General features: G+C 40.7%; 1 protein-coding gene across 4 annotated transcripts in view; it reads left to right on the top strand.

Moving 5' to 3' along the window:
• LOC138751430 (cytoplasmic dynein 1 intermediate chain 1) overlaps window positions 1-20,885 on the top strand; it is a 245,354-nt gene that overhangs the window by 21,883 nt on the left and 202,586 nt on the right. For 2 of the 4 annotated variants that reach the window (XM_069913678.1, XM_069913677.1), the window contains exon 2: window positions 17,933-18,051. In XM_069913678.1, the coding sequence (XP_069769779.1) occupies window positions 17,944-18,051 (108 nt within the window). In that variant the 5' untranslated portion in view covers window positions 17,933-17,943. Of the gene's footprint in view, window positions 1-5,616; window positions 5,746-14,364; window positions 14,411-17,932; window positions 18,052-20,885 lie in introns of those variants that run through there. The other 2 variants (XM_069913679.1, XM_069913680.1) reach the window with 2 other exon arrangements.

The following is a 20,885-nucleotide window of genomic DNA, read 5'->3' as shown; positions in this document are numbered from 1 at the left end:
TCTTTTAGCTGGTTTGCTAAAGATTCAGCTTCTGCTTTTACCTTGGGCTCATCTGTAATCTCTGATATTTCCACAAGTGCATCATATACTTCTCCAACCTGATAACACTATCAATCCAACACTCCCACCTTGTGTTGCTCAAGGGTTTCACTGATAACCCGGGTACATGTTTGTTAAAAACTGCCCACCTCTTAGTTGATGCTGAGAACAATATGTAGATCCTTTGCAAGATCCCAAAAAATGTTATAGCATCTGGACAACACTTGGCTACATCTCCGAGTAAAAGGTTATAATTGTGACATGCACAGAGTACAAAGAAAGCTCTTGAATTAGCCTTCAACAGTCGTGCTTGTACTCCAGATGTGTGATCTTTTATGTTGCTACCGTTGTCATAGCTTTGGCCTCGAAAGTCTTTCACCTCTAAATTTAATTCCTTCAGTGTGTTTAATATTGTTTTATATAAATCTTCTCCTGTGCTAATTTCAACCTGCATAAACTTTATGAAATGTTCATAAACACCTGAAGGAGCATCAGACACATACCTGATCGTTAGAGACATATGGTCTTGGTGATTCATATCAGTTGTGCAGTCTAAAATTACAGTGTAGTACTTAACTGATTTTATGTGTTGCAGTATCTCATTCAAAACAGCTGTAGCCATAATGTCTAGTAGTTCATTCTGAGTATCTTTTCCTAAATAGTGATTATGAATTTTGTGGGTTTTGACATTTCACAAATGTTCTTCAAGAACAGGGTCAAACTTTCCAAACAGCTCAACAAGACCTGAAAAGTTTCCATTGTGTACACTCACATTACCAACTTTTTCCTCTGTTCCTCTAAGTGCAAGATTTCTCTCAGCAAGAAACTGCGCTATTGCTACTAGCCTTTGAATACTTGCTGCCAGTGCTTTGCATGTTCATTGACAATTATTTCAAGTTCTTTGTTAATTGTCTGTCCACTACAAAGTCTTTGGTGCAACTCCCAGAAACACCATGTGGCTTCCAAATGGTTTTTAAGAATTTTCATGCTCACACAACCTTGTATGAAGACCAGTTGTTGAATCCACTTGTTGATAATGCACTGGTTGTGTTCTTACTAAAAAGTTTACAATAAAAGCAATAAATTCTATCAGCAGACTGAGAGTATATAATCCAAGGTCTTTCAACACACTCCCCATTTGAAAGTTTCCTCTTACAGTGAAACTTTGAAAAACACAATCCCTTCTCTTTTTGTGGAAAGTTGTTCACTGGAATAGGAGGACCTTTCATTGTTAAATAATCTCTTACATTTTGATTTATATATGCTGGTGAGTTGGCTGGGTCATCATAAATGTTAATTACAACTGTACTCATGGATGATCCATCATTGCATGATGTTTGGGCTTGGTCTTTTTCGGCTATAAGTGGACTTTCCACTTTGGCACTGTCTTCTGGTGTAGTGAGATCGTCTTCAATTTGATTCATAGCTGTGTCATCCTTTTCTAACTTATCAATTTCATCATTGTATTCATCAACTGTAATTGTACTCAAGGCTGTATTGTCATTTTCTGAATTGTTTTTGTTTTCTGCATCCTCAATACATGGGCGCTTCAAAGATGGAGTGACAAGAAATTTTGTGATAGCACATCTATGTTTTTCATTCTCAGCTACCTTAGCCTTGGCCAGTGCTCGTTTCTGGTTGCCGCTTAAATACTTACGCCCTTTGTCTCTATCTCTGCTTGTGTTTGCCATGTAAAATGACATACAAATTTTAAGCTGCTAATTCGCTGGGCTATATTTTTAAGGTAAAAAAGGTAAAAGTATATTTTAAAATGTTTAGACTTAAAATTACATAAAAAACTTGATGTTAGCAATTTGTTATAAAATTGGACTCGCCATCCTTGATAACATGTCTATGTTGTTCATCGTCGTTGGTACAACGTAAGAAACCAACGTCAATCCCTCGTCATTTTGCTCATTAGCTTTACGTTGTTCCAACGTCAGCTGCTGACCTTGGAACATCGCATTCAACTCTCAACTTGTGAATGCCACCAAACAGCAAAACAAGCAACCGATTCTGGATTTGTTGAATGACGACAACTTCGAATAAGGTAAGAATTGCCTTTTTTTAGTAATGGTTAGGTTATTTAGGTTAGGTTATGTTAGTTAAGGTTACATTCCAGAATGGGGGGACACACTTTAATTTTGCCGTTTTTTTTTTTTAAACTGATTTTCTAGTCAAATGTCTAGTGCTAGTTTGTTGCTAGATATTTGGCTAAAGAATCGGCGGAAAAACTGATGCATGTAATTTGCCTCCAAAGAAAACCATTTCCGCATGGTCAAGCTAAACTGCATCTGTTCCAAATCACCAAAAACATGAAATAGGCTATATTAAGCCCTGGCAGTGCAATAGCATAGTTTGTAACAGTAGCCTTGTACTATTTTGATACTAAATCAAACCACAGCAAAATTAAGAAACAATTACAGAGGCAGCCTTGCTAAGAATATCTGGATCTTGTAAAGATGAATAACCCCGAAATGTACAGTACATGCCCCTAGAGCTGAATAACCTTGTAAACCAGCTCGTAAAGATGTAGGCTATAACCCCCACAATGACCTAGCCTAGTAAACCAGCTCGTAAAGATGTAGGCTATAACCCCCACAATGACCTAGCCTAGTAAACCAGCTCGTAAAGATGTAGGCTATAACCCCCACAATGACCTAGCCTAGTAAACCAGCTCGTAAAGATGTAGGCTATAACCCCCACAATGACCTAGCCTAGTAAAGATCAACTTAAACTAACCTAACTTCGGGGTTATTCATCTTTACAAGACTTGAATATCCTAACCAAATCCATCTATAATTGCTAACATTGTCAGAAATTCTATGCTTAGGCCTAGGCTATTTGCATTCAGGCTAACTGCTTAACCCTAGGCTATAGGCTAGGCCCTAGGCTAGTATGACGCTATCTCAATCTCATTATTAAAGTACAAGTTCTCTTATTGATTAGCCTATAGCTGTTTTGATCTTGATAATAATAAGAGCTGCTTCATCAGCTCCGGAATACATCTATCTTACTGGGTCAAATGAATACGAAACATTTAATTTTTGGCTAGAGAGACAAAGGAGGCCTTTGCAGTTTAATCGAAGAAATATTTCCTAAAAATATTTCACTTTGATAATACGATCAATTAAGGGCAATAACTTCACAAGTTCACTGACAAATCCCTCAGTTTATAAGGCCTATAGTATTATTTTCTTACCAGTTTAAACGAACTCCGTCACAGTGTTCTTTGCTCAAGGCCTGGGCTCAAAGACATGCACGGGGCCCAATTTGATCAAATTGGTCAAATAGGCTTAAAACCGGCCCTATCCACAGGACAATAAGAGTAGCAGAGGGGATTACTGGAGTCTCCCATCCCCCATCAACGTGATCTACCGAGATCGTTGTCTGAAGAGGGTGCACAAAATCATTGAGGACCCATTCCACCTTGCATACAGCATCTTTCAGCTACTCCCATCAAGAAAAAGACACAGGAGTATCAGAGCCAGAACCCACCAAGCTGAGAAACAGCTTCTTCCCACGGGCAGTGAGAATGCTTAATGACCAAAGCAGCTACTCACACTAACCATCCAAAAAACACTGTTTATTTGTAAATATGAATTCTGCCTATGTATTGTTTGACTGTTTGCGCATTATGTCTGGTTGTGTGTCTAATGTGTTTTGTACTAAGGACCAGAGAATGGTGTTTCATCGGGTTGTACGATGAGAATAAACTTGACTTAATGAGAGTTTTATTTGCTGCAGCTTCCCAGGCACTTAACACCCAACACACTAATGCCATCGTGAAAAAAGTACGTCAGCACCTCTACTTCCTCAGGAGTTTGTGGAGATTTAGCATGACATCTGAAATCCTGGCTACATACAGCATGGTATGGGAACACCAATACCTGTGAGAATAACGCCCTCCAAAAAGTAGTGGACACAGCCCAGGACATCACAGGCAATACCCTCCCCACTATTGAGAACATCTACAGGGAGTGCCGCTGTCAGAGAGCAGTAACAACCATCAATGATCCACACAACCCAGCACACGCTCTGTTCTCTGTTCACAGACATTTTCAATCTCTCATTGCTGGAGTCAGTGGTTCCCACCTATTTGAAAAGGGCATCAAGCATCCTGGTGCACAAGAGCTGAGTGAGCTACCTCAACAACTGTCACCCAGTTGCACTAACATCTGCGATGATGAAATGTTGTGAGAGGTTGGTCATGGCCAGAATTAACATGTACCTAAGCAAAGAAGGGACCCACTGCAATTGCACCACAGCAAACACAGTATCACTGGCTCTCCACTCAGTTCTGGATTACCTAGAAATCAGTAACTCATTCATAACTACAGCTCAGCCTTCAGCACCATTATCCTCTCAGTGCTGGTTAACAAGCTTCAAACACTGTACCCCCACACCACACACAATTGGATGCGTGACTATCTCATCAGAAGACCCAGTCAGTACAAATTGGAAACAATGTCTCCTGCTCACTGATGATCAACACAGGTGCACTTCAAGGATGCATGCTTAGCCCACTGCTCTACTCACTATACACCCACATCTGTGTGGCCAGGCACAATTCCAATGCTATCTACAAATATGCTGATAACACCATGGTTGTCAGTAGAATCACACATGGCAGTGAAAGAAAGATCAGCTCTTTGAGTGGGGTCACACCAACAACCTTGCATTATACCTTAGCAAAGCTGAAGAGATTATTGTGGACTTCAGGAGGAAGTCAGAACACGTACCAGTGCTCATTGAGGGCTCAGTAGTGGAGAGTCAAGAAATTCAAAATCCAAATCTGGATGTCAGCAACTCCGAGGATCTGTCCTGGAGCCTCCACATCAATGCAATAGCAAAGAAGGCTCTCCCGCAGCTCTACTTTGTGAGGAGATTCAGTGTGTCACCAAAGCCTCTTGAAAACTTCTGCAGGTGTTCCATGTGGAGTATTCTGGCTGGTTGCACCACTGTCTGGTACGGCAGTGCCAATGCTGAAGACCAGGGTGATGGGAAGATTTGTGATGTTAGCTGCTGTTCTGCTCCCTCTCCAAAAACTGTGCAGGGCAGGCATTGCCCTTAGCACAATTGTCTCCCAGCTCCCAAACTCAATTTTCCTCCATTGCTGTTTGTATGGATTTACAGCTTTCTGCGACTGAATGGGTCTCTCTCCTAAATGCAATCTGAAGGATATGTTGGTTGGTAGGTTAACTGGCTGTAATGAATTATCAATGGTGTAGGTGGATCTGGGGGAATTGGAAGGGAGTGGAATGCAGGTGGGAGATGATGGTATTAATGGACAGGTGTGAGAAAATAGGCTACAGAGTAATAAATTGGGGAGGCAGCATAAACTTGATAGACTGAATGTCCTTCTTCCACGTCCATACATACTCAAAATAAACTTTGTTACCAACTATAACATTAGAAGTAACTCAGCATTTGTTTTGGTCTCCTCCTACAAACCAATTTTTCCTTGATAGAGAATTGGAACATTTTGAATCGTTTTATTAAAGTCTATTTTCCTCGCCAATGGAAGTTCCGCGCGGCCGCACCTTACCTGAAGATTGATCGACAGCTGAGGTTCGGCAACAATAGAACAAGGGCGCAGTCGCAGAACGACCTCCCGGGGAGGGGAAGCTGCATCTTATTTCATTCTCATGTGATGCTCATGCGCGTCAGCTGGTGGCTTACAGACGGAGAGGGAGGGATCAGACTGTAAGTGTCTGGCTGTAGCTCTATAAACTGCATGATTCTCAGATTATTTATTGCAGCACTCCTTCAGTAGGAAATGCCCTGTTATACATTTATAATTTTAAGTGAATTGGGTTGAAATAGGTAAGGTTAAATTTAAATGTTGCTGCATCATCGTCATGTTTCTTATCCACCCTGTTTCTTTGCTCCTAATTAATTTCATCCTTACCAATTTTGTTTGGGGAGCGGCTCTCCTATTGTAGTCACCGATATTGTTTAAAGAAAATGCGTATTTTTGGCCTTGCTTTGCATTCCGTTACGATGTGTTTTTTTTAAAGCACATCTTCCACCCAGAATATTGCTGTGTTCGCAGTATCTGTGTTTCATTGCTTTTTGCCTTGCCCTACAGTTTTAACAATTTGCTTCCTGGGGGTAATTTTCCAAATTGCATGATTGCAATGAAGCCACTTTGTCACAAAATGTCACCCCCATCCTATGGTGAGGTGCTGAAGTGGCCATCTTATGGCCACAATCAGAAAATACCTTGTTTCAAATTATGTGTTCTCTTGTGGATGCACACCATGGTATACAGGTACAGGGGGCTATTATCTGTTGGTTATCTATAATGTTATCGGTTTCTAATTTCTTTGACAAATCAGAAACCTTTTTGTCTAATATTGTAGAAGGGAAATTGTTGATATAATTAAAAGTTAAACTATTTATCTTTAGGGCGAATGGAAATTCTGGTGGCTGAGTCAAATGCCATTATAATTGAAAGAAGTGTTCCAAAAACTGCTGACCAGATACAGCACAAGATATCGCTTCCTTAAAATGAAGGGCAGGATTATACAAATGCACAACGCAAAGTGGTTGGGAGGAAGCTTGAGTTGGAGTTAAATACAGTCTGACTGGTTATGTTGGTTCTTACTAATTTGAATACAGTAAAACTCAGGTTCAGGTGCTGAACTAGTGGATTTTCAGATGATTGATTGCTCTTTCTACTAATAACCAACACTTGGGTTGCTACACTTCTTATTGTCTGGGATGAAATATTTTCAGTTGTGATGTGATTCTGGGTAAGTGGGCTTTTTCATTGAAGCCAAAGAGGGAGGGAGCTGTAGTTAAAGGGATATAAAAAAAATTATGAGAGCAAAAGATGGGAACGTTCCCCATGATTGAGGTCTCGAAACCAGAGGTCATTGGTTTAAGATGAGACACATGACATTTTAGAGGGGATCTTATCTCTCTCCCCACATAGAGTGTGGTTGCAATTTAACACACACTGCTGGAGGATGTAGTAAAGGCAAATACTCACAACAATTATAAAGCACACAGGTGAGCATTTGAATTGCCCAAACATTGTAGGCTATGGAGAAACGACTGGGATTTGATGTCATAGAGTAGCTGAAGGACTTGTTTGTGCTTTTATAAAATTATATTTAAAAATAAAACTTATTTACAACATAGTACCAGCTGATTGCAGCCATTTAAAAGTGTGCTGCCCAATTAACCTCCTAATGCTGTATGTTTTTAGAGGGTAGGAGAAAACTTGAGCACCTAGAGCAGGGGTGTCAAACTCAAATTCACGGAGGGCCAAAATTAAAAACTTGGACTAAGTCGAGGGCCAAACTAAATATTTATTGAAAATTTTCAACAACATCTGCATGTTTTCTCTTCTTTCAACATATGTAATGTTAAACTTTTTCTTATTAAAATAAATGTTTAATAATAGTTTTGGATAAACTCTTTCCAGAAGCATTAACAAATGAGAAATAAAATATTCAATAAATAATATTTCTCTATAGAGGATTTGTCAAATGTTGCTAGTGTGCTGTCGAATAGTAAAATCTGAGGGCTATTGAGAATGTGGGAGAATAACATGATTCCTGAAACAATCAAATGGGTGACTGATTGTGGGCATGAACTCTAGCAGGGTTATTTGCCATGCCTTTTTTCCATTGGTACAGATATCTTTTGATTTACATACTTTTCAAGTTTTATGCCTAATGAGCTTGTATCCAGGTGCAGAACCATTTTTAACCAGGAATATATTTATCACTGTGACATGAAACTATTGGAAGATTGTTTTATCCTGAGATTAAAGTTCATAATACTTACTCAGGCCTGTGTGCGGGAGGGCGGGGTTTGCGGGCGATCGGGTTGGACAACAACAGTGCGGGGGAATCGGCTCTCGCTGCAGGGCGGCATCTTGGCGGATCAGCGGCCCCGTCACCGTGAGTCGCGGGTCGGCCTGTGGCAGGGAGGGGGAGTGGGCAACGGTCCTGGCGAGGTCAGGCCTGAGGCCTCCGGTTCCGGGCGCTGGGAAGCGGCCTTGGCTTCCCCTGACACCGGCCAGGCCCCAAAACCAGAGTCCACGGTGAGACCCTGCAACGTAAACAGAGGAGGTGGGGGCGATTAGCGGGCTGACGCCAATGCATTCTGGGATTTATAGTATTAGCTGTGCATGCGCTATACTGGCGCGGCGGCCAGCGGGCGACCTCTAATACATTTTTGAAATGATCTTGCGGGCCAAATATAATTATATCGCGGGCCAAATTTGGCCCGCGGGCCAGAGTTTGACATGTGTGACCTAGAGGAAACCAGTACAAGTCACGGGGAGAACATTAAAAACTCTTTGCAGTCAGCAACGGAATAGCAGGTTAATGTTTACAGGCATCCCTCTGTTTCTGGAACCTTATCTTTAATAACATTAACAATGTTTTACTACTTTTAAATTTGTTTCATATATTTGTATCTTGAATATCTTGAACAAGTTGTTTTCAATGTTGAATTTATTTAAGAGATTGGTGAGGCCAAATTTGGAATATTGTGCGCAGTTCTGGCTGCCTAACTACAGGAAGGATATCAATAAGATTGAAAGAGTGCATAGAAGATTACTAGGATGTTGCTGGGTCTTCAGGAGTTGAGTTATAGGAAAAGATTAAACATGTTGGGACTTTATTTCTTGGAGAGAAGAATGATGGGAGGTTTGCTAGAGGTTTACAAGATTGAGAGGTATAGACAGTGGACGCAAGTAGGCTTTTCCCTCTTAGATTGGGGGAGATAAATACGAATGGTCATAGTCTTAAACTGAAAGGGGAAAGGTTTAGAGGGAACATTAAGGAAAAGTTTTTCACTCAGTGTGGTGGGAGTGTGGAATGAGCTGCCAATTGGTGTTGTGAATGCAGGCTCGATCTTGAATTTTAACAGTAAATTGGATAGATACATGGATGGGAGAGGTCTGGAGAGTTATGGAATGGAAGCAGGTCAATGGGACTAGCAAAATAATGGTTGGCACAGACTAGAAGGGTCAAATAGCTTGTTTACTGTGCTGTAGCATTCTATGGTTCTAAATTGATCTGTGCACCTCCAAGTTGGTGATGGTGCCCTTGATGGAAACAATATAATGTTGTTCCTGTTATTATTTGTGATTTTGGAGCACTTGTTGGATGTGTTTAATTTTAAATGATGACTTTTATGTAGAATTTCTTAATTCTGTCAAATTGATATGTAGTACATTAGTAAATTGTAGAGCTGAAATAGGTAGGATTGTTTATCATCTCATTTGCAATTCACTGTTTGAACTGATCCTTCAATAATGACTAAAATAGAAATATTTGGATTAGAACAGCTTAGATTTCTAGGGTTATAAACTAAATTTTGACTGGTGCCAGCAAATATTCAGCTGTGAAAAAATGTATCTGAATTGAGATGCTGAGAGTTGATGATAATGAAATTGCTTTTGTTGGAGTGGAGGAAGACTAAAGAGAGACCAGATTAAATTGTGCAAAATTAGGAGGGACGCGAATAATGAGATTATTCCCTGTTGCAGAGGTGTTTATAGCCAGGTGCTAATGGTTTAAAATAAATAGATCTTTTTCAATCTTTTTATGTTTTGAGAAAATTAATAATACACATCAAAGTATTGATGTGGATTGAGAACTGGCTGGCAGGTAGAAGACAGAGTTGGGATAAATGGCTCGTTTTCTGAGTGGCAGGTGGTGACCAGTGGGGTGCCACAGGGATCTGTACTGGGACCCCAGCTGTTCACAATTTACATTAATGATCTGGATGAGGGGATTGGATGTAATATCTCCAAATTTACAGATGACACTAAGCTAAGAGGGGTTGTGTGCACGGAAGAGGGGGTCAGGAAGCTCCAGTGTGATTTGGATAAATTGAGGGACTGGGCAGATACATGGCAAATGCACTACAATGAGGATAAATGTAAGGTTATCCACTTTGGTAATACAAACCGGAGGGCAGATTACTATTTGAATGGCAATAGATTAAGAGATGGGGAAGTGCAGAGAGACCTAGGGATACTTGTACATCAGTCTCTGAAGGCGAGCATGCAGGTACAGCAGGCGGTTAAAAAGGCAAATGGTATGTTGGCCTTCATATCAAGAGGGTTTGAGTATAGGAACAAGGATACCTTACTGCAGCTGTACAGGGCCTTGGTGAGACCACACCTGGAGTATTGTGTGCAGTTTTGGTCACCTTATCTAAGGAAGGATGTTCTTGCAATGGAGGGAGTGCAGAGGCGATTCACCAGGCTGATACCTGGAATGGCAGGAATGACTTATGAGGAAAGATTGCGCAAATTGGGATTGTACTCGCTGGAGTTTAGAAGATTGAGAGGGGATCTCATAGAGATATATAAAATTCTGGCAGGACTGGACAGAATGGATGCAGATGGGTTGTTTCCAATGATGGGAAAATCCAGAACCCGGGGCCATGGTTTGAGTATAATAGGCAAACCATTTAGGACCGAGATGAGGAGGAATTTCTATACCCAGAGGGTGGTGAATCTGTGGAATTCATTGCCACAGAGGGCAGTAGAGGCAGGTTCATTAAATATATTTAAGAGGGAACTAGATCTATTTCTTCAGTATAAGGGTATTAAAGGTTACGGAGAGAAGGCGGGGACGGGGTACTGAACTTTAAGATCAGCCATGATCTCGTTGAATGGCGGAGCAGGCTCGAAGGGTCGAATGACCTACTTCTGCTCCTATCTTCTATGTTTCTATATGTATCTTGTTTACTATTGGTAATTTTAATGTACTTTTCCCTGAACTTTATATCACATGATCCATGTTGTCAATTTTTTAAAATGTAATTTCTAACCCCAACCTATTATCTGAGTGATTACAATCACAGCCCACCTCAGTGTCAAAAGACGAAGGAGGAAAAACCCAACCCCAACCAACCAATTTTCCCTTGCAACCGTGTCTGCCTGTCCTCGCATCGGACTTGTCAGTCACAAACGAGCCTGCAGCTGACGTGGACATTACCCCTCCATAAATATTCGTCCGCGAAGCCAAGCCAAAGAAAGAAAACAATCACAGCCAGGCGTAAACTACTAATATCAATACTAATAGTATTTTGGAAGAAAAAAAATGAAAGATTTTTAATGAAGAGCAAAAATAATTGAATTATAAATATTGGAAAAAAAGAACCCCAAAAAGTTTTTTTAAAACTCGTTTTAGTTGTTGAGCACCTAATTTAATAAATAAAATATCTAAAGGAGACTTGAACAAGAATCTTTTTCTACCTGGGGCTGGTTGAAATCTGGGACATATTCTTGAGAGAGCAGTGGAGGTACGCATGATAACATCTACTATCTAAGTGAGCATTTGAAGCATCTAAAACTATAACGTATGCTGAAAAATGGGATTAGCATGGATAGGTGATTGATGGCTGGCATAGACATGTGGCTGGAAGGGCGTACTTCCCTGCTATATAACTCCAATTTTTCTGCTTTTGTGATCTACAATTTAAATTCTTGGCTCGAGGAGAAATTTATAATTTAATCAGTCCATTGAGAAACCCAGATGCTGCAGTGATTTTTACTTTTCTCCATGAGAAATAGGAGCAGAAGTAGGCCATTCAGCCCATCAAGTCTACTTCACCATTCCATATTGAGCTGATTCATTCTCTCACTCAGCCCCACTTCCCTGACATCACCATAACCTCTGATACCCTGTCTATATGTATACCTATCATTCTCTGCCTTAAATGCATCAATGACTGTTGTAACAAATTCCAGAGATTCACCACTGAAGAAATTCCTCCCTATCTGTTTTAAATGGGTGCCCCTCAATTCTGAAGTTGTGACCTCTTGTTGTAGTCTCACCCACCATGAGGAAACAATTTTCCCATTTGAAATACTTCTGAGATCCTGCCACGTTCTTCTGAATTCCAAGGGGTACAGTCCAAGAGCTGTCAAACATTCCTCATATGCTCATCCTTTCATTTCAGGAATCATTTTTGTGAATCTTCTCTTAACCAATGCTGTCACATCCTTTCTTAAAGAAGGATCCCAAAACTATACCATTTACTCCAAGTGAGGTCTCACCAATGTCTTCTAAAGCCTCAATATCATGTCCCTGCTCTTGTATACTATTTTTTTGGATACGAATGCTAAATTTGCATTCACTTTCTACACTACTGACTCAATCTGGAGGTTAACCATTAGGGTATCCTGCACGAGGACGCTCAAGTCCTTTTGCATATCCAAATTTTGAATTTTCTCCCCATCCAAATAATAGTCTGCTCTTTTATTCCTTCTAAAGTGCATGACTGTACACTTTCCAAAATTGTATTTCATTTACCACTTCTTTGCCCAACCTCCTAATCCAATTCTCTCTGTAGCCTCTGTTTTCTCATCGCTACCTGTCCCTTCACCTGTCTTTGCGCCATCTGGAAACTTGGCCACAATCATTATGTTGGTTAATGCGAGGTTGAACATTGGTATGTGTGAGGTTATCCACTTTGGAAAGAAAAATGGAAAGTCAGGGCCTTGTTCAAATGACAAATGACTGCAGCATGTTGCTGTGCAGAAGGGAATGCTTGTGCATGGTAAGTTTGCAGATGCAGCAGGCTATCAAAAAGGCCAATGGAACGTTGGCCTTCTTTGCTAGAAGGATTGAATTTAAGAGCTAGGAGGTTATGCTGCAACTGTACAAAGTACTGGTGAGGCCGTATCTGGCGCACTGCGTGCAGTTCTGATCTCCTTACTTGAGGAAGAATGTACTGGCTTTGGAGGTGGTACAGACGGGTGGATTCCAGAGATGAGGGGATTAGCCTGTGAGGAGAGATTGAGTTCTCTGGGACTTTACTTTCAGGAATTTTGAAGAATAAGAGAGGATCTTGTAGAAATATATACAGTTATGAAAGGTAGGTAAATTGTTTCCATTGCCAGGGGAAACCAGACTAGGGAACATAGCCTCAAGGTTCAGGGTACAGGTAGTGCTCAATTTCTGACCTCCACAAGTTGCATCCTCCTGCACATATGACCACATTTAAAGACAAAATCTTTATTAAAACTACTGTAGAATACATACTTTTGTATTAAAAGTACTGTATACAGTGGTCCCCGCTCCTGGCAGCAGCCAGAGGTCCCTGAGTTACGACCAATTAGTTGGTCTCAATTATGGTCATAAGTCAGGGACTACCTGTAGTAGATTTAGGATGGAGATGAGGAGGAACTTCTTTAACCAGAGGTGGTGAATCTGTGGAATTTGCTGCCTGTTGAAGCAGTGGAGGCTACCACAGTAAATATATTTTAAGACAAGGTTGGATAGATTTTTACATAATAGGAGAATTTTTGTCCTTAAATTCTAACCTTCACCCATGATGCTGGCATGACCTCAGAGCATCTGCTGATCATCTTGCATCTTGTTTTTCAATATTCCAAAAGTTCTTAGTCATGAGGTTTCATTGTTATCCCTTAAATGTGACTACACTTCAAGCTGATCTATCTCTCTCCTGTTAGCTTCCGTATAGATGACCATGGTGTCATCGACAAATTTGTAGATAACATTTTAATTGTGCCTAGTCACACAGTCATGGGAGTAGAGCAGTGGACGAAGCATTCATCTTTGAGGTGTGCCTGTGTTGATTGACATTGAGGAGGCATTGTTTCTGATTCCTGCCGACTATGATCTTCTAATGAGGAAGATTTTTCCCTTGTGGAAACCAAATCTTGTCATGCACCTCCAGATACTTAGTAACCTCATCCATGACACTGAACTCCAACAGATTGCTTATGTTAGGCGGTTTGCTAACAATTCTATAATTTCCTTTCTGTCGCCTTCCTCCCTTTTTAAATAGTAGAGTGAACTTAGCAATTTTCCTCTCCACGGAACCAAGTCAGAATGTATTGATTCTCGGAAGAACATTACTAACACTTCCACAATTTCAATAGCTATCTCTCTCTGAACCTGAGTGCATTCCATCTAGTCCAGGAGATGTCTACTGTTACACCTGTGACAGAGTATTTAGAGGTGATTTGGGAGGAATTGTTAAAGCAGCTTGGACACGTACATTTTAAAACACAGAATATTAGCAGGACTTTTGCAGAATGCTTTTTGCAGGAGGCAACAAAGTATCAACAGCAGCTTGCCTGTGAGAGCATGTGATCTTCGCAGGCAGGGGAGAAGAGTTTGCTCTCAGAGAGGGAGGGTGTGAAACAGAGGAGAGAGGCAGAAATCTGTTCCAGAGGGTCAAGCTGGCAAACTTTGTAAGGCTGCCTGGTCAAAGGAGAAGACTGGTGGTGTGAAAGGGGATCATCTGGAGAACCCTGAAGGAGGCAAGTTTCGTCAGCAAGACTGATTGAGAAAGAATCAGTTGTGATTTCCTGTCAAAGGAATCTCTCTCTGAAAATCAGCAAGAACCCTCCTGAGTGGTAACCATTTGCCTGTTAAGCACCAAAGACTGGTGAACTTTGTTAATGTTAATTTCTGTGCACAGTCCAAGAATTGCCTGGAACCAGTGAGATTGGACTGTGGTCCAAAGAACTTTTCTAATCTTAAATATACATTATACTCGCCTGTGCTTAGTATTAGAGGGGGGATTAAGTAGTTAGGTAGGTTAAGTAATAAGTTAAAGTTTAATTTTGTTTTCTTGTTCAAATATACTTTAAAAAAAAACTACTTTTGTTCAAATAACCCTGTGTTGTGCAGATCCATTGCTTCTGGTTATTTGTGTCCTCTGGACTCCGTAACATACCATTCAGCTTACCAAGCACCTTCTCTCTTGTAATTGTGACTACACTCACCTCTATTCCTTGATACCCTTGAAAGCCAGGTATACTAATGTCTTTCACAGTAAAAACTGATCCAAAATATTCATTCAGTTCCTCTGCCTTCTCCTTGTCTCCCATTACAAATTTTCCAGTATCATTTTCTATCAGTCTTGTGTCTACTCTCACTACTTTTTAAACAGTTTATAACTTAAAAGCTTTTGGTATCCTGTGATAGTACAGATTCTATCACCAATGTGTATATGTATAGATTGCAGTGTAGGATGATTGTGATTGGCTGAGAGCATAGCCACGCCTACTGGCAGGTCTTAAAGGGTTGCTCCTAGCCAGACCAGGTCATTTTGGACTGGTCGACTTATATGTGATACGCTCCAGTCTTTTAGTTGATAAAAGCCTTGGTTTGGATCATCAAGCCTTTGATTCTTTCGACGTGCTCTACATATCCTTTTTGATATTATTTGCCAGCCTCCTTTCAAAATTCACCTTTTCCTTCCAAATGACCTTCTCAGTTTGATTTCTGTAAGCTTTTAAGCTTCCCATTAATTTTTGCTCCCTTGTGCAGTATGCCCTTCCCTTTTTGTTTTTACTTTGGCTTCTCTTGTCAGACACTTGTTATTTTTCATTCAAATATTTATTTTTTGGAATATATCTGTCCTGCACCTTTCTTATTTCTCTCAGAATCTCTAGTTAAAGTATATCATGTACCTTAAATTTTGAATGTATTATTAGGAATTACTATTATAAAGGAACCTTGAGCCATTGCTGCTATGCCATCCTCCCTGATAGTGTGCCTTTCCAATGGACTTTGACCATTACCCCTCTTGTATCACTGTAGTCCCCTTTATTCCTTTGGTATACTGACACATCTGAGTTTAGTTTCTCTGTCTCAAACTGCAGAGTGAGCTCTATTGTATTATGAACAATACCTCCTAAGGATTCTCTGGCCTTCAAATCCCTTCATTACACAATACCTAATCCAGAATTGCCATTTCCCTGGTCAGCTCAGCTACAAGCTGTTCTAAGAAGCCGCCTTGAAGGCTTTTAATAAATTCATTCTCTTTGAATCCAGCACCAACGTGGTTTTCCCAATCAAGCTGGATATTGAAATCTCCTATGACTTTTGTAACATTGTCCTTTTTGCATGCCTTCTCCGTCTCCCTCTAGCTTTGCTCGCCACATCTTGGCTACTATTTGGAGGCCTGAAAACAACTTCCATCAGGATCTTTTTACCCTTGCAGTTTCTTAATTTTACCAATTGAGATTCTATATCTTCTGATCCAATGTCTCCTCTCCAAACACTTCATTCCATTTTTAACTAGCAGAACCACCCCACCCATCTTTGCCTATCTTTCTGTTCTTGCGATATTCATGGATATTTAGTTCCCAGCTAAGGTATTTTTTCAGCCACGATTCAGAGTGCCACAATGTCATACTTACCAACTTCCAGCTGTGTTACTGGATCATCAACTTTAATTCTTATATTGTGGGCATTCAAATACAAGGTTTCAGTGCTGAATTCATCACTCTTCATTCAATTTTCTTTCCAAAGTTCACAGTTAAATCCTTAATTTTGCGCTTGCATTTTTGCCTTATTTACTCCCTATCCCTCCTCACAATCTCACTACACAGTGCATTTACTTGTGAATCTTTTGCCTTATTCACTGCCTTCTTATTCTGGTTCCCATCTCCTTGCCCAACAGCGTAAGACCTCCCCAACAGCTCTAGCAAACCTGGATCCTAGTTGCTGTCAGGTCCAGGTGCAACCTGTCCTTTTTGCCCAGAAGAGATCCCAATAATCCACAAATTTTGACCCTTGCCCCTAAACTAACTCTTCAGCCACATGTTCATCTGCCATATCTTCTATACCTGCCCTCACTGGCCCATGGCACAGTTGGCAATCCAGAGATTACTTGCCTTGAGGTCCTGATTTTAGCTTCCTTCCTTACTATCTATATTCCCTTTTCAAGACCTTATTCCTTTTCCTATCTATGCGCAACCTCCTACTTGAGAATGCTGTGGACTCTATCTGACATGTCCCTGTCCCTGGCACCTAATGTACCATTCGTGAGTCTCTACCTTGTTCACAGATCCTCCTGTCTGTTTCCCTAAGGAATGTCTAATCGTGATAGCTCTCCACTTCTTATTTTTTCTCCCTTCCCCCCCCCTGCTTTCCCTTCTGAACTGAAGGGCCAGATTCTGTGTCAGAGACCTGACCACTATGATTTGTCCCTGGTAGATCGCTGCAAATAAGTGTTCAAAGCATTATACTTAATGTTGAGGGGAATGGTCACAGGGATGCTCTGCACTGACTGTCTATTTCCCTTTCCTCTCCTTACAGTTACCTGCCTCTTGGATGTGACTTTCTCTTTAAAGCTTCTGGTTCCTAAATTATCCAGAGTTCATTCAGCTGTAGTTCCCTAACATTATCTGTATGGAGCTGCAGCTGAATACACTTCTTGCAGGTGTAGTCATCAGGGTCACTTGTGCTCTCCCAGATTTTCCACATCCTGCAATTGGAGCATATCACGCATTAGATGATCTAGCTGCCACCTCAACTATCCACTGAGTGGCCATGAAAATATCTTGCATGACCTTTCCTGTAGCATGTCCTCAGCTTCTGCTCAGTGAAGCTCTTGAGCTAAAGCCAAAGGCTCTAATTCACTACTCCTACACCAGGTGATTATACACTGGCCACTCTACTTGTGCCTGCTTTACTTTCATTTGTTCTTGTGAATTAATCATGAATTAGTTGGTCTGCTAAAGCACTAAACTCCGCTCCTTTTTCTCTCTTTGGCATGCTCTCTGGCGCGCTCTCTTTCTTTCTCTCTCTTCCCCCTCCCTCCCCCAGCAATTTGATTGGTCTGTATCCAATTTTTCTGCCCCTTTTTGAATTCTGAGGAGTTCATTAATGTGGAGTGTTCAGCCAAATGGGTAGACTTCATGCCTAGAGTGAGATTATTGAATTTATATTTATAACATCATTTGGGTTCATATTATGCAGTTTCAGCAAAGTTGTTTCCTTCTTGCGAAATCCAGAACTTTCTGAAGTGTTATAATCAAATAACAATTGCAAAAATAAAATATAAAGGTGATTTAATATGATAGGATTTTAATTTACTGCACATATGAAATCTAATTTTCAACTTTTTGCCTGAGATCTTTCAGATTTAATCAAAATGTCAGACAAAAGTGATTTAAAAGCAGAACTGGAACGCAAAAAGCAACGACTTGCTCAGATCAGAGAAGAGAAAAAGCGAAAAGAGGAAGAAAGGAAAAAGAAAGAGGTAAGTCAGTGTGGGAATAATGATTGATGTAGAATTCTTCAAGCAATTTAAAAATAATGGAAAATTTAACTGAATTAAAGTTTACAGGAATTGCAATTTGAAAATGACTTGGCACACTGGTCAATTAATTTTTGGGTTTCTTGCCAATAGGAGTTGAGTGATCAAACTCTTTATTTTAGCCCATGATGTAATGAGGAAAAGGCACATTAAAATATTCATCCAGCACCATGCTGTTCACCTCTCTCTTGTTGGGGGGGGGGGGGGGGTCTAAATTGAATAAGAATGTGCGCAAAGTTGAGGTTTTGTATCTGATGCTCTCTGACCTTGACATGGTTTCATTAAAATTTCAGCTTTGGAAAGTTCAAAGTGTGCAAGTGGAATGGATTCTCAGATGGAAAAGTTCTTAAGGAAATGGGAAAAATGACAGGTGGTAGCTTCCTGTCTGGATCTATAGTGCTGCAGTTGGATATGGAATATTTACTAAACACTGAGACTTGTGCATGTTTATTGACCACTGACTTTGACTTCATTGAGAAGGATTGGATGAGTAGCAATCATTGTTTATTGTGAAAGAATACATGTGCTAACAGCTACACTTAATTTTGCTGGTGCTTGGCATGGTTGTGCTGTGGTCAATGGACATTGACATTTTTATTTTTGGAGCTAAAGAACTCTCGGCAATTTGATATTTAGAAAAAGAATAAATAGTCTTGTGATATTATTTTGTGCCCCCTTGGGTTTCCTCATCCTGATCTTCGCAATGGCTATTTAAAGATTTTTGTCTTTGATATAAATGTCCATCTTTATCAGCATCTATTAGAATTGAATAGAACCATCATTTGAGAATCTGAGGGGTGGCTTGAAGCTCTTTGTTTGTAGGACTAGTTGTACTGAGGCACACAGTCATAAGTGTAGAGCAGAGGGCTAAGTACGCAGCCCTGTGGAGCTCTGGTGCTGATTAAGATTGTGGAGATGTTCTTGCTAATCCTTAGAGATTGGGGGCTAGAGGTGAGGAAATCCAGGATCCAATTACACAGTGGGGTATAGTTAATTAGTTTTGAGGGGATCATGGTGTTGAATGCTGAACTGTAATCAATAAAGAGCATTCTGATGGATGCATCTTTGTGTCTGTGGTCCTGGCTTTTGTGTAGACCCAGTGAGATAGCAGACCTGTTGCTGTGATAGGCAAATTGGAATGGATCCCAGACATGTTGCTACTCAGACATCAGCTTCTCAAAATACTTCATAAATTGTGGATGTGAGTGTCATTGGTCAGTAGTTGTTCATGCAGGTTATCACACTCTTCTTGGGTACTGATGTGGTTGATGCTTGTTCGAAACAGAGTGAGATGTTGAAGATATCTGTGAATATGCTGGTCAGTTGGGCAAGGTTTTTTAGTGCTCAGCCAGGTATTCCATCCAAACTGGATGCTTTCCTTCATATCACTTTCCTGAAGGCAGCTGCACGTCCTCTTCGTCTAGTGACTCGAGGATCATCAGGATGTGGGGATGTGCAGTAATTTTTCTGTGTTCTGGTTGTCAAAATTGAGCTCATCTGAGAGTGAAGCTTTGCTGTCTCCTATTGCACCAGATTTGGTTTTGTAGCAGGTTATGTCGCTTAGGCCCTGCCACAGCTTTGGGTATCCTTCATTGTTTCCATTCTTGTCCAGAATCTCCACTTTCCTGGGAGATAACTGTCTGTAGGCCACACTTGCTCCTTGTGTAGTGTTCTGGACTTAAATGTTTTTGATCTGGTTCTCAGCAGGTTCTGGGTTTCATTGTTCTTCCAGAGCTTCTAGTTGGGAAAAACCCTGAATGATTTGGTGGGGATGCACTTGTCCACAGCTGTTTTGCTAAAGTCTTAAGCAGCCCTGGTTTAATCATTCAAATCCTCTCCTGAGTTCTTGAATGCAGTCCAATCTACTGACTTAAGGTAATGCTGTAGCTGTTCTTTAGCCTCCTGTAACTACCTTCTGGCCGTCCTGATCTCTGGTGCCACTTTTTTTTAGGCTCTGTTTGTATGCAGGTAGAAGGAACACCAAGAAGGAGCAAGTAATCCAACTTGCCAAAATACTCTCGGGAAAGAGTGACAGGCTTTTCTGCCAATTCCTGCTCTTTATCCAGATTCTCCCTTCAATCTGTTCTCTAGCTATAAAGCTACTGTCATATAGGTAGAAGCAGGCCTTTCAGCCTAACTTGCCCAAAATGACCCATCCACATGTCCCGCTCACCTTTATTTAGCCCATATCCCTCTTAATCTATCCTCTCCATGTATCTCTCCAATCTTTATTAAACATTACAGTAGTACCTGCCTCAACTACATCCTATGGCAACTCATTCCATACACTCACCACCCCGTGTGTAAGAAAAGTTACTCCTCGGGTTCCCATTAAATCTCTCTCTCCCATTACCTTGAACCTGTCCTCTGGTTACTGATTTTCCTCTACTCCAGGTAATAAACTCTGCTTGTCCGATCTGTTCTTGCTAAAGTTCAATAAAACCAAGCCAAACTGCGTACCTATCTGGGCCTGGCGCTGTTAATTATTCATTTGGAATGTCACATGTGGGAAGTAATGTGCATGCGCAAGCTGGCTGGCGTTGGTAATGTGCATGTGTGGGTCAGAGCAAGGAATTGCCATGACATGTGAATGGGAGAGCCAATAGGTAGACAAGAGAGTGGTTTGAGGGGTGTGCTGGGGAAGAGAAGGAGAGACCATTGAAAACGGATGGAGAGGAGAATAGAAGAAAGCAGACACCAATTTTATTGATAAACACTCGTGAGCATTTCTGTTATTGTGAATATAATATTTAAATTAGTCACTACAAGTGGCGACC

This window comes from Narcine bancroftii, chromosome 1 (genome assembly GCF_036971445.1).
Source record: "Narcine bancroftii isolate sNarBan1 chromosome 1, sNarBan1.hap1, whole genome shotgun sequence".
Classification (NCBI taxonomy): Eukaryota; Metazoa; Chordata; class Chondrichthyes; order Torpediniformes; family Narcinidae; genus Narcine; species Narcine bancroftii.
Note: the sequence above shows the minus strand (reverse complement) of the source record. Positions and strands in the feature narration are given on the sequence as shown.